This window comes from Heterodontus francisci, chromosome 19 (genome assembly GCF_036365525.1).
Source record: "Heterodontus francisci isolate sHetFra1 chromosome 19, sHetFra1.hap1, whole genome shotgun sequence".
In the NCBI taxonomy this organism is placed as follows: Eukaryota; Metazoa; Chordata; class Chondrichthyes; order Heterodontiformes; family Heterodontidae; genus Heterodontus; species Heterodontus francisci.
In genome coordinates this window covers 56,754,728-56,767,715 of record NC_090389.1, presented here as the reverse complement: position 1 = coordinate 56,767,715, position 12,988 = coordinate 56,754,728, and the positions used below count along the sequence as shown (strand labels likewise).

The window sequence follows — 12,988 nt, the reverse complement described above, 5'->3', positions numbered from 1 at the left end:
TTGAAATGGAAAACTAATTTCCCAGCTATTCATTCTTTTGCTTTGTCCTAGAGATCACTGGGGCTAAATTGGGATAGCCCCTGAAAACTGGCACGGGGATTGTGATGTATGTATCCAGGAGGCCCTCCAAACTTGGGCTTGGGCCCGATTTTAACTCTGTAAGTGAATGGGTTTTGAATGAGTTAAAATCGGTTCAAAAGGCAGTGGGAGCAGGTAGTCGTAAAGGCCAATGCCAGGAATCAAATCCTGAGGACCTGGACACAGTGTCGTAGGAAGTTCAGTGACCTCACATGAGAGGTGAAGATCAATGAATGCAACTTCAAATGCCATATCTACCATGTGAACTACTAGCTTCAGCCACTACTCAATTTACCATACCCCTGTCACTCACCTACCGACAATCACTATCAATCAGGCCTCATATCTAACATTCATATGCTTCACCTCTCCCTTGCACACTTAGCACTGGTACAAGCCTCGCACCCACATCTCACAGTGCCAGCTATTCAACCAGACACCCTCATCACGCATGACACAATGTTCACAGACCCACTTCCCTCTCTCTTTCAGGACAAGGTGGCACACAACCATAGGCAACAGGAGCTAACTGAAGGGGGGCAGCGCACCTGCATGTCCTAACCCCAATGGAGGAGATGGCATTGGTCAATATTAGAATAGTCATTGTGAGGTTGTAGCCAAGGATGGGGCTGAAACCATCAAAGGTGACAATATCTTCATTCCCAATCCTCCTCCTTACAGGCCAAGTATCCCGCATCCCACAATTTCTTATTAACAAGCTGCAGATGGTGTAAGCATGCACCACTTACTCCCCCAATAACCTTACCCTTGTGCCTTTTTCCTTTCAGATACCCAAGAGGTGCAATCTTCTCAGGCAGTGGAGGAACACCAACAAAAGAGTGATGATGAAAACACAGCACTGTCACTTGATTTCACACTCACTGCCACCAGCTCAGGTACTGACAATGTGCATATCTTAGAGAATAGATTAAAGGTGGGATCTGCATATGGTGAGACACTGGGCATGAGTGCGCTGCAGCCAGGGCAGGGGATAAGCTTAGCGCAGGTGCCAGCTCACCGAAGGGCAAGGTCACACATGGGTTCTGCTGCATAGGACTCAGATGAGGACTTTGATGGAACAGCCTGAAGAAGAATGCAAATGGTTATGCGCAACAAAATGCTTGGTGCATTGGAAAGCCTGCCAGAAAGCTTGCATTCAATGTCAAGGAGCATGGAGGAGTCCAGCTCCAACTTGGCACAGGGCTGTGCACAGATCTTGAAGCCCAACCTTTCCAGCCTGGAAGCAGTGTCCAACTCTGTTCTCACACTTGTGGACTCAACCACGATGCAGTGTCTGATGGCCGATGTTGCAAGTTTCATTGCAACACAAGCAGCAGCCACCCAACATCTGAGTGCTGTGGTGGAAGCTCAGACTACTCACTCATGCAAGGTTAGATTGCTGCCACCCTGGTTGTGGATTATAGTCTTTAAAGGGGCTTGCAGGATGTCACAGCAGTTTAGCAATCTGTCCTCCAACACACTACTAGGATTGCTGAGGCACCGTCCCAGGGGAGTGGCAGTGGCTCCAAAGAGCACGAGCCTGTTGCCCTCTCTCTCAGTAGCAGTGTTCATCCTCCCATCCCTGTCACTTAACCAGTGCCATTGCTGTTGCCTTTCAGCCACAGTCCAGACATCTGCAGCCCAAGCTGTGATGGTGCAGTCCACAGCCACGCCTTCCAAGGCCATCTGCAGTCTCCTTCACTGAATGTCAGCAGCCTTCCACCAGCCATGCTGCAGCCACTGGGGTAGCACTGCATAGGTGCACTAAGACAGGCAAAGGTACACAGAAGGCGGTCGTCAGACGTGAGAAGCGGAATGTAGACTGGTTTCAATCTCACATTGAAGAGCTGGAACCTGTCATAGCTGCTAAGCGCATTGCACTGTTGAACTACAAGAAAGCCCCCAGCGAGTTAACATCCGTAGCACTTAAAGTAGCCAGAAGCGCTGCACGAAGAACAGCCAGGCGCTGCGCAAATGACAACTGGCAACACCTATGCAGTCATATTCAGCTGGTCTCTGACACCGGAAACATCAGAGGAATGTATGATGGCATTAAGAGAGCTTTTGGGTCAACCATCAGGAAGATCGCCCCCCTCCCCCTCAAATCTAAATCAGGGGACACGATCACTGACCAATGCAAGCAAATGGACTGCTGGGTGAAGCACTACCTAGAACTGTACTCCAGGGAAAATGTTGTCACTGAGACTGCCCTCAATGCAGCCCAGCCTCTACCAGTCATGGATGAGCTGGACGAACAGCCAACAAAATCGGAACTCAGTGATGCCATTAATTCTCTAGCCAGTGGAAAAGCCCCGGGAAGGACGACATTACCCCTGAAATAATCAAGTGTGCCAAGCCTGCTATACTCTCAGCACTCCACAAACTGCTTTGCCTGTGCTGGGATGAGGGAGCAGTACCACAGGACATGCGCGATGCCAATATCATCACCCTCTATAAGAACAAGGGTGTCCGTGGTGACTGCAACAACTACCGTGGAATCTCCCTGCTCAGCATAGTGGGGAAAGTCTTCGCTCAAGTCGTTTTAAACAGGCTCCAGAAGCTGTCTGCGTGTGTCTACCCTGAGGCACAGTGTGGCATTTGAGCAGAGAGATCCACCATTGATGTGCTGTTCTCCCTTCGCCAGCTACAGGAGAAATGCCACGAACAACAGATGACCCTCTATGTTGCTTTCATTGATCTCACCAAAGCCTTTGACCTCGTCAGCAGACGTGGTCCCTTCAGACTACTAGCAAAGATCGGATGTCCACCAAAGCTACTAAGTATCATCACCTCATTCCATGACAATATGAAAGGCACAATTCAGCACAGCAGTGCCTCACCAGACCCCTTTCCTATCCTGAGTGGTGTGAACAGGGCTGTGTTCTCGCACCTACACTGTTTGGGATCATCTTCTCCCTGCTGCTCTCACATGCGTTCAAGTCTTCAGAAGAAGGAATTTTCCTCCACACAAGATCAGTTGGCAGGTTGTTCAACCTTGCCCGTCTAAGAGCGAAGACCAAAGTATGGAAGGTCCTCATCAGGGAACTCCTCTTTGCTGATGATGCTGCATTAACATCCCACACAGAAGAGTGTCTGCAGAGACTCATCGACAGGATTGCGGCTGCCTGCAACGAATTTGGCCTAACCATCAGCCTCAAGAAAATGAACATCATGGGACAGGACATCAGAAATGCTCCATCCATCAATATTGGCAACCATGCTCTGGAAGTGGTTCAAGAGTTCACCTACCTAGGCTCAACTATCACCAGTAACGTGTCTCTCGATGCAGAAATCAACAAGTGCATGGGAAAGGCATCCGCTGCTATGTCCAGACTGGCCAAGAGAGTGTGGGAAAATGGCACACTGACATGAACACAAAAGTCCGAGTGTATCAAGCCTGTGTCCTCAGTACCTTGCTCTACGGCAGTGAGGCCTGGACAACGTATGTCAGCCAAGAGCCACATCTCAATTCATTCCATCTTTGCTGCCTCCGGAGAATCCTTGGCATCAGGTGACAGGACCGTATCTCCAATGCAGAAGTTCTCGAGGCAGCCAACATCCTCACCATATAGACCCTACTGAGCCAGCAGCGCTTGAGATGGCTTGGCCATGTGAGCCGCATGGAAGATGGCAGGATCCCCAAGGACACATTGTACAGCGAGCTTGTCACTGGCATCAGACCCACCGGCCATCCATGTCTCCGCTTTAAAGATGTCTGCAAACGTGACATGAAGTCCTGTGACATTGATCACAAGTCATGGGAGTCAGTTGCCAGTGATCGCCAGAGATGGCTGACAGCCATAAAGGTGGGGCTTAAGAGTGGAGAGTCGAAGAGACTTAGCAGTTGATAAGAAAAAAGACAGAAGTGCAAGGGGAGAGCCAACTGTATAACAGCCCTCACAACCAATTTTATCTGCAGCACCTGTGGAATAGTCTGTCTCTCTAGAATTGGCCTTAATAGCCATTCCAGGCACTGCTTCACAAACCACTGACCACCTCCAGGCACTTCCCCATTGTCTCTCGAGACAAGGAGCCAAAGAAGAAGAAGAAGGTGCACAGAAGACAGGCACCGTGGGAATGCACAATGGTGGTTAGTTTATATTTGTATGCAGTGTGGCACGATTTCATTTACGAATTTGGTTTGGAATGTTTATTTTGTGGTGGCTTTCATTTTTGCATTGTGGCTAGAAAGTTAAGATATGAAACTGTTGGTCAATGAGGAATTGGGGGTGTGGTTACTGGTTTCGCACTTGAATTATCTCCTCATGGATGGTCCTGGCAGAAAGGGACTGTGTAGGTAGATTGCCTCCTTTCTCCTTCCTCTTCCTCCTCCTCCTCCTCATGCTTCTACTCTTTCTCATGCTCCTACTCCTCAACTCCTCACTGTATAGCTGATGCCACAGGAAACTGCTGCAGAATGAAAGCATCATGACTGCTGCCAGGATACTGAACATTTTTCTGCTTGATTCCCTGCCTAAAGTAGCACACCAGCTGGATGTTGAGGGATTGGAATCCCTTTCAGTTCCAGTATATGGCAGAGTTGATGTACAGCACCTGTAAAGTGATGTGTGTGCAGTCAATGGCACCCTGCATCATGGGGAAGCCTGCAATCCAAGCAAAGCTGCCTGCTCGTTCTGCCTGCTGGCCTTTGGCAAGAGAGAATAAAATGTTGTTAGCTCTCTTTAAATAGAGAGCTTCAGTGACCTCCCTTATACACTAGTGGATGCAGATGTATAAAAGTGCATCGCCATTGTCACGAATTAGGAGCAGGAGTTGGCCACTCGGCCCCTCAAGCCTGCTCTACCATCCAATGAGATCATGGCTGATCTGATTGCAACCTCGACTCCACGTTCCCGCCTACCCCCGATAACCTTTTACCCCCTTGCTTATCAAGAATATATCTACCTCTCCCTTAAAAATATTTAAAGACTGCTTCCACTGCCATTTGAGGAAGAGAGTTCCAAAGACTTACGACCCTCAGAGAAAAAATTTCTCCTCATCTCTGTCTTAAATGGGCGACCCCTTATTTTTAAATAGTGACCCCTAGTTCTAGATTCTCCCACAAGGGGAAACATCTTTTCCACGTCCACCCTTTCAAGACACCTCAGGATGTATGTTTCAATCAAGTCACCTCTTACACTCCTAAACTCCAGTGATACAAGCCTAGCCTGTCCAACCTTTCCTCATAAGACAACCTGCCCATTCCAGGTATTAGTCTAGTAGTCTGTCACCTGCAGAGCCACTGGCAATGCCATCCATGCACTGCACTGAGGTTGCAGTTATGGCTGCAGCAGGTGACAGATTTCAGTGAGGATGTCTTTACTTAAGCACAGACATCTGGCACATTGTTCCTCGCTAAATACGGTGGCTATGACCTCCTGCTGAGTGAATAACCTCACACTTCCTAACATTATACTTCATCTGCCACCTAGTTGCCCACTCAGTTAATCTATCTATATCTCTTTGCAGTCTCTTCATGCCCTCCTCACAGCTTACATTTCCACTTAACTTGGTATCATCAGAAAACTTAGATACATTACTCTTGGTTTCTTTGTTTAAGTCATTAATATAGATTGTAAATAGCACTGATCCTTGCGGCACTCCACCAGTTACAGCCTGCCAACTTGAAAATGCCCCATTTATCCTTATCCTCTGCTTCCTGTCTGTTAACCAATCCTCTAACCATGCTAATATGCTACCCCCAATTCCATGACCCTTATCTTGCGTATTAACCTTTTGTGTGGCACCTCGTCGATGCCTTTTGGAAATCCAAGTACACTACATCTATATCCCCTTTGTCTACACTCCTAGGGCTGAATTTTATTCTCCCGGTGGCAGGGCAAAAAAAAAAAAACAATGGCTCACACGCATGGACTGCACGCCACCACTCCGCCGCGATCCAGCGCGCGGCTGCTCATTTGAATACACTGGGCGGGCCGTCCCCCTGAATCACATGGTTGGGATGGCCTCAGAGACGCCGTGAACGACATCAGCTGATTCGTAAGCAGGTGCTGGCGCCATCTTTAAAAGGCAACCAGCCCTGCATTCAAGCACTGCCTTCATTGTCGCTATTATGCTGGAGCAGAAAGGCCAGGAGTGTCTGCAACACCGCACCAGCCTTCAAGGAGCACCCCGGGAACCCCTGTGCCAACGGCAGACATCCAAGGAAGGGTGGCCCCATGGTTTCGCGCTGCCGCCCTGCTCACTCTCCTCCAGCCTGCACGAGAACGCCAAAACGTCCTTTTACCCAGCGATGGCAAGAAGAGATCCTCCCGCCTGACAAAGCAAGCCTGGACGAAGATCGCAGAGGAGATAAGCTGCCGTGGGGTCATCCGACGAGACAGGGTCCAGTGCAGGAAGAGAGCTAACTATCATGTGCGCTCACCAAAGGTAAGTGGCACGTTGCAGAACTGCTCGGTTTGACCTGGGTGTCCCTACACGATATGCCACATGGGTGCTAGTGCCATAACATAGGAACAGGAGTAGGCCATTCAGCCCATCGAGCCTGTTCCACCATTCAGTACGATCATGGCTGATCATCCACTTCAATGCCTTTTTCCCATACTATCCCCATATCTCTTTGTCATTGGTAATTAGAAATTTGTCAATCTCTACTTTTAAACATGCTCAATGACTGAGCTTCCACAGCCCTCTGGGGTAGAGAATTCCAAAGATTTACAACCCTCTGAGTAAAGAAAGTTTTCCTCATGTCTGTTCTAAGTGGCTTCCCCCTTATTTTGAAATTGTGTCCCCTGGTTTTAGACTCCCCAACCAGGGGAAACATCTTACCTGCATCTACCCTGTCTATCCCTTTAAGTATTTTGTAGGTTTCAATGAGATCACCTCTCATTCTTCAAAACTCTAGAGAATATTTATTTATTTAGAGATACAGCACTGAAACAGGCCCTTTCGGCCCACCGAGTCTGTGCCGACCAACAACCACCCGTTCTACTAACCCTACAGTAATCCCATATTCCCTACCACCTACCTACACTGGGGGCAATTTAAAACGGCCAATTTACCTATCACCTGCAAGTCTTTGGCTGTGGGAGGAAATCGGAGCACCCGGCGAAAACCCACGCGGTCACAGGGAGAACTTGCAAACTCCACACAAGCAGTACCCAGAATTGAACCGGGTCCCTGGAGCTGTGAGGCTGCGATGCTAACCACAGCGCCACTGTGCAGGCCCAGATTCCCCATCTCTCTTCATAGGACAGTCCCGCCATCCTGGGAACGAGTCTGGTGAGCCTTCATTGCACTCCCTCTATGGCAATAATATCCTTCCGAAGGTAAGGGGACCAAAACTGCACACAGTACTGCAGGTGCAGTCGAACCAAGATTCTGTACAATTTAAGCAAGACTTCACTACTCCTGTACTAAAATCCTCTTGCGATAAAGGCTAACATAGGAGCAGGAGTAGGCCATTCAGCCCATCGAGGCTGCTCTGCCATTTAATAGAATCATGGCTGATCATCCACTTCAATGCCTTTTCCCCACACTATCCCCATATCCCTTATGTCATTGGTATTTAGAAATCTGTCAATCTCTGCCTTAAACATACTCAATGACTGAGCTTCCACAGCCCTCTAGGGTAGAGAATTCCAAAGATTTACAACCCTCTGAGTAAAGAAATTTCTCCTCATCTCTGTCCTAAGTGGCTTCCCCCTTATTTTGAAATTGTGTCCCCTGGTTCTAGACTCCCCAACCAGGGGGAGTATCTACCCTGTCTATCCCTTTATTTTTTAGGTTTCAATATATCATTAGCCTTCCTAATTGCTTGCTGCACCTGCATGCTAGCTTTCAGTGACTTATTGACGAGGACACCCAGTTCCCTTTGTACATCTACACTTTCTAATCTCTTACCATTTAAGAAATACTCTGCAGATCTGTTCCTCCTACCAAAGTGGATAACCTCACTTTTTTCCACATTATATTCCGTCTGCCACGTTCTTGCCCACTCACTGTCTTTCTAAATCCTCTTGAAGCCGCTTTGCATCTTCCTCACAACACACCCAGTTTTGTGTCATCTGCAAACTTGGAAATATTACATTTGGTCCCCACATCCAAATCATTGATATATATTGTGAACAGCTGGGGCCCAAGTACGGACTCTTGTGGTACCCCAGTAGTTGCAGCCTGCCAGTGCGAGAATGACGCGTTTATTCCTACTCTCTGTTTTCTGCCTGTTAACCAATCCTTAATCTATGCCAGTATATTACCTCCTATCCCATGTGCTTTAATTTTGCTAACCAACCTCCTGTGGGGAACTTTATCAAAAGCCTTCTGAAAATCCAAATATACTACATCCATCGACTCCCCTACATCAATTCTGTTGGTAACATCGTCAAAAAACTCCATCAGGTTCGTCAAACGTGATTTCCCATTCATAAATCCATGTTGACTATGCCCAATCAGATCATTATTATCCAAGTGTCCATTTATCACATCCTTTAGAATAGATTCTGACATTTTCCCTACTACAGATGTAAGGCTAACAGGTCTGTAGTTCCCTGTTTTCTCTCTCCTTCCCTTCTTAAATAGTGGGGTGACATTTGCTACCTTCCAATCTGCAGGAATCATTCCAGAATCTATAGAATTTTGGAAGATGATCACAAATGCATCCATTATCTCCATAGCTACCTCTCAACACTCTAGGATGTAGAATATCAGGTCCTGGGGACTTGTCAACCTTCAGAGACAGAGTGGTCGGGGAGGATAGATGGCACATGACTGGCTGCATATGCACATCATGTCACCCACGTTTGTACCTCAGCACATGACACGGAGAGTCCGTATACCAGACAAAGCATCCCCCAGCTGTTGTCGAAGCACTCATGTTGTTATAACTGTGATGTTGATGTTTGGTAATGTTCAATATCTGCATCCTTGCTCTTCCAGGCAAAGATGGCCCACAATAGTAGGGAGGTGTGCAGGACCGGGGGCAGGATGCCAAACTTGAGCCCGCTCACGCAAGCTGAAGAAGAGGTGCTGGAGCTAGCTGGCTGCCAGGGAGCACATGTCGTTTCGGATGTGGAGCTTGGTGTGTAGATTGAACAGAGTGATTATTGCCAAACACAGTGATTCCTAATTACATTGCGTATGCAGATACTTCTTCTTTGCCTCCTTATCTCGAGAGACAATGGGTAAGCGCCTGGAGGTGGTCAGTGGTTTGTGAAGCAGCGCCTGGAGTGGCTATAAAGGTCAATTCTAGAGTGACAGACTCTTCCACAAGTGCTGCAGATAAAATTGGTTGTCGGGGCTGTTACACAATTGGCTCTCCCCTTGCGCTTCTGCTTTTTTCCTGCCAACTGCTAAGTCTCTTTGACTCGCCGCACTTTAACCCCGCCTTTATGGCTGTCCGCTAGCTCTGGCGATCACTGGCAACTGACTCCCACGACTTGTGATCAATGTCACAGGACTTCACGTCGCGTTTGCAGACTTCTTTAAAGTGGAGACATGGACGGCCGGTGGGTCTGATACCAGTGACGAGCTCGCTGTACAATGTGTCCTTGGGGATCCTGCCATCTTCCAATAGGCTCACATGACCAAGCCATTTCAAGCACTGCTGGCTCAGTAGGGTGTATATGGTGGGAATGTTGGCCGCCTCGGAAACTTCTGCATTGGAGATACGGTCCTGCCACCTGATGCCAAAGATACGCTGGAGGCAGCGAAGATGGAATGAATTGAGTCGTCGCTCTTGGCTGACGTACGTTGTCCAGGCCTCGCTACCATAGAGCAAGGTACTGTGCTGTCATCATTGCGACATTTGTACCATAAAACTTAAATGTCTGTTCTTCACATTGTATCTTGCAGGGTGATGCTCTGAGTCGGCCTAGGAGGCCCTGGAAACATCGAGCACCACTGAGGAAGAGGCAACCTCAGAGGATGTACCGTCCCATGACACTCCAAACTTTCCACCAGCGCAGATGCACTCACCTCAGTGGGTAATTGATTGGTATTATATTCTGGGTCACAAGCTGGTGAGAGCACCACACATGTGCCCGAGCAGCTGGTTGAAGCTGAGACAGCCGAGGCCTTTGACAGTCGGAGGACTGTGGGTGGCTAGGCTCAGGCTGAGCCCCAGGCTGATGATGAGCCTCTGGTGTCAGCAACACAGGACATTTTGGAGCTGCAGGGAGAGGTAAGGCAACATCTGGCCATGTGCAGGCAGGGGAGTCCATCCAGGGCATGACAGCTGCCATGTCCCAGGCATGTGAGCGCATGGCTTCATCCATCGAGAGGTTGGTGACCCTCATGGAGAGCCCGATTCCACTGATACATGGAGACCTGCAAACCCTGGCCATGGCCGTGAGCTCAATGCAGCAGTGGCTAGGCGAGAGAGGGACTGGGAAGTGGAGACTGTCTCTGCTCCTGGTCCTTTTCGGGAGAGCAGCGAGGTTCCTACGAGTCTTGAGAGGGAGGAGGGGAGCCTGCGCTCCACATCTGGGTTCCCCTCTCAGGGTGATTCCATTGTGGACACTGGCACCTCAGCCCCTCCGCTGGTGAGTCCAGCTCCAGCAACCACGACGCCTGAGGACAGGAGGTCCTCAGGCAGCTGGAGCTCTCCAGGCCTCAGGCATGCAGAGGATGACCACCAAAGTCATCCCAAGCCAAGGGGCATCCTGATCCGCAGCCTGCTTCCTGACCAGCAGCTAGCACAGAGGGCACACCACGAAGGAGCACCCGCAAACGTTTTAAAAAGACACCTTGACACATATGGGTATTCACGGGTGAGATGGCTATGTCACGTGCAATTTAAGTAAATGTGCTTTTCTGACACCTGTAGTCTTGCCTGTGAGAATAATGCATGCCAAATGTACTGACTGTGTCCTCCCATTACATCATTAGCATGACAGTACTGCCAATGTAAGGAATAACATCATTGCCATGCCAATATGCATGACATGGCACTGCATGGATGCAGTCACATGGGCAATAGCTCAGTCAGCTGCTGCCAGTCATGCTGGAGAGACAAAGGCGGAAGACTTCAGACGAGGTGCAGGATGGTGGTGTGAGGAGCATATATAGCACTTCAGGGATTGTGGAACTGCTCAGGCGTTGGCTTGCATCCCTTGCTTGCTGTTCAGCATGTATGTACTCCCATCAATGCTCTCTGTGCTCCCATGCGTGGCTGTTGCTGGATGCGCTCTGTGTCCTCATCATCCAAGGATGTCTCCTGCTCCCGTACCTTATAATCCTGCAAGGCCTCCCCACTCTGTACTGCGATGTTGTGCAAACTTTCCACCAGCGCAGATACACTCATCTTAGTGGGTAATCGATAGGTATTAGATTCTGGGTCACTAGCTGGTGAGAGCACCACACATGTGCCCAAGCAGCTGGCTGAAGCTGAGACAGCCGAGGCCTCTGACAGTCGGAGGACTGTGGGTGGCTAGGCCCAGGCTGAGCCCCAGGCTGATAATGAGCCTCTGGTGTCAGCAGCACAGGGCATGCTGGAGTTGCAGGGAGAGGTAAGGCAACATCTGGCGGAGATACCAGAGGCCATGCACAGGCGGGGGAGTTGTGCAGAATGCAGCATACAACAACGATGCACCCAACCCTGTCTGGTGCCGGTGAGGAACCCCAGCAACAATGCAGAAGAGCACTACAATGCCTGCCACAGCTCCACCTGAGCTACCATCAAGCAGGCCATTGGCACGTTGAAGAGGCACTTCCACTACCTCTATACATACTGTCGGGCTCCACCCGATCAATTGAGGTAGTGGAAGTGCATCTTCAACATGCCGATGGCCTGCTTGATGGTAGCTCAGGTGGAGCTATGGCAGGCATTTTTGCGCTCTTGTGCATTGCTGCTGGGGTTCCTCACTGGCGTTACAAGCCATGTCAGCAAGGGATAGCTCTTCACCCCAAGAATCAACCCCTGAATCTGAGCCGGTGAAATGAACAGTAGCGGCACTTGGGACTGGCGCAGGATGAAGGAATCATGGCAGCTGCCGAGGAAGCGGGGACACACTTGCAGGAAGTGTTTCCTGTGGTCACATACGAGCTGCACGTTGAGCGTGTAAAAACCCTTTCTGTTGACGTATGTGGCTGGTTGTTCCGTTGCAGCCTTGATGACCACATGTGTGCAGTCGCTGAGCCCTTGCTCCTGTGGGAATCCTGCAGTGGTCCCAAATCCAATGACTCTCCTGGCCTGACTCTCAGGGTCTGTCCTGAAGAGCACATAGTTGCCGGCTGTCCTGTACAAGGCATTGGTGACCTCCCAGATACAGAGGTGTACTGCTGATTGTGAAACCCCACACAAGTCGCCGGTGGATCCCTGGAATGATGCGGAAGTGTAGAAGTTTAGAGGCACTGTCACTTTGAGGGCCACAGGCATAGGGTGTCCACCAAAGCCCAGTGGCTGCAGGTCGTTATTCAGCAGTGCACAGAGATGTGTTACCGCCTCGCTGGACATCCACAGTCGTCTCTGACTCTGGCCTCTGACAGCTGCAGGTAAGTCATCCGAGTCCTATAGACCTACTGGCATCTCTGGGCTAGAATGCGCCTTGGTGGCTGCTGCTGCTTGCGCCTGGGAGCTGTCACGTGCTGCGCCTGTCTCTTGATTCCGTCTCTGGCGGATATGCCTCATCACAGCACGAGGATCCAGAAAGACAGGTTGGACTATCCTCAAGGTCAACTCGGTTCCTTCACAAGGTCCATGGCACCTAACTGGGCACAGAATGATGTAAATTCATGCTTCAGCTGTGTTCCGGTTTGAGCTGTATGGTATGGCCCTCATAATTTTGTATGCCTCAATCAGGTCCCCCCTCAGCCTTCTCTGCTCCAAGGAAAACAACCCTAGCCTTTTCAGTCTCTCTTCATAGCTGAAACACTCCAGCTCAGGCACATACTGGTGAATCTCCTCTGCACCCTCTCCAGTGCAATCACATCCTTCCTATAGTGTGGTGAC

General features: G+C 49.6%; 1 protein-coding gene across 1 annotated transcript; it reads right to left on the bottom strand.

Annotated features, from left to right (window-relative positions):
- Positions 1 to 11,842: 11,842 nt before the first annotated feature.
- On the bottom strand, positions 11,843 to 12,493 carry LOC137380341 (putative nuclease HARBI1). Its single transcript, XM_068052269.1, has one exon. The coding sequence runs from the start codon at positions 12,491 to 12,493 to the stop codon at positions 11,843 to 11,845; it is 651 nt and encodes a 216-aa protein (XP_067908370.1).
- Positions 12,494 to 12,988: the final 495 nt, after the last annotated feature.

Coding starts and splice junctions, on each gene's coding strand:
- LOC137380341 (XM_068052269.1), bottom strand. CDS start 12,493: ATGTCCAGCGAGGCGGTAACACATCTCTGTGCACTGCTGAATAACGAC.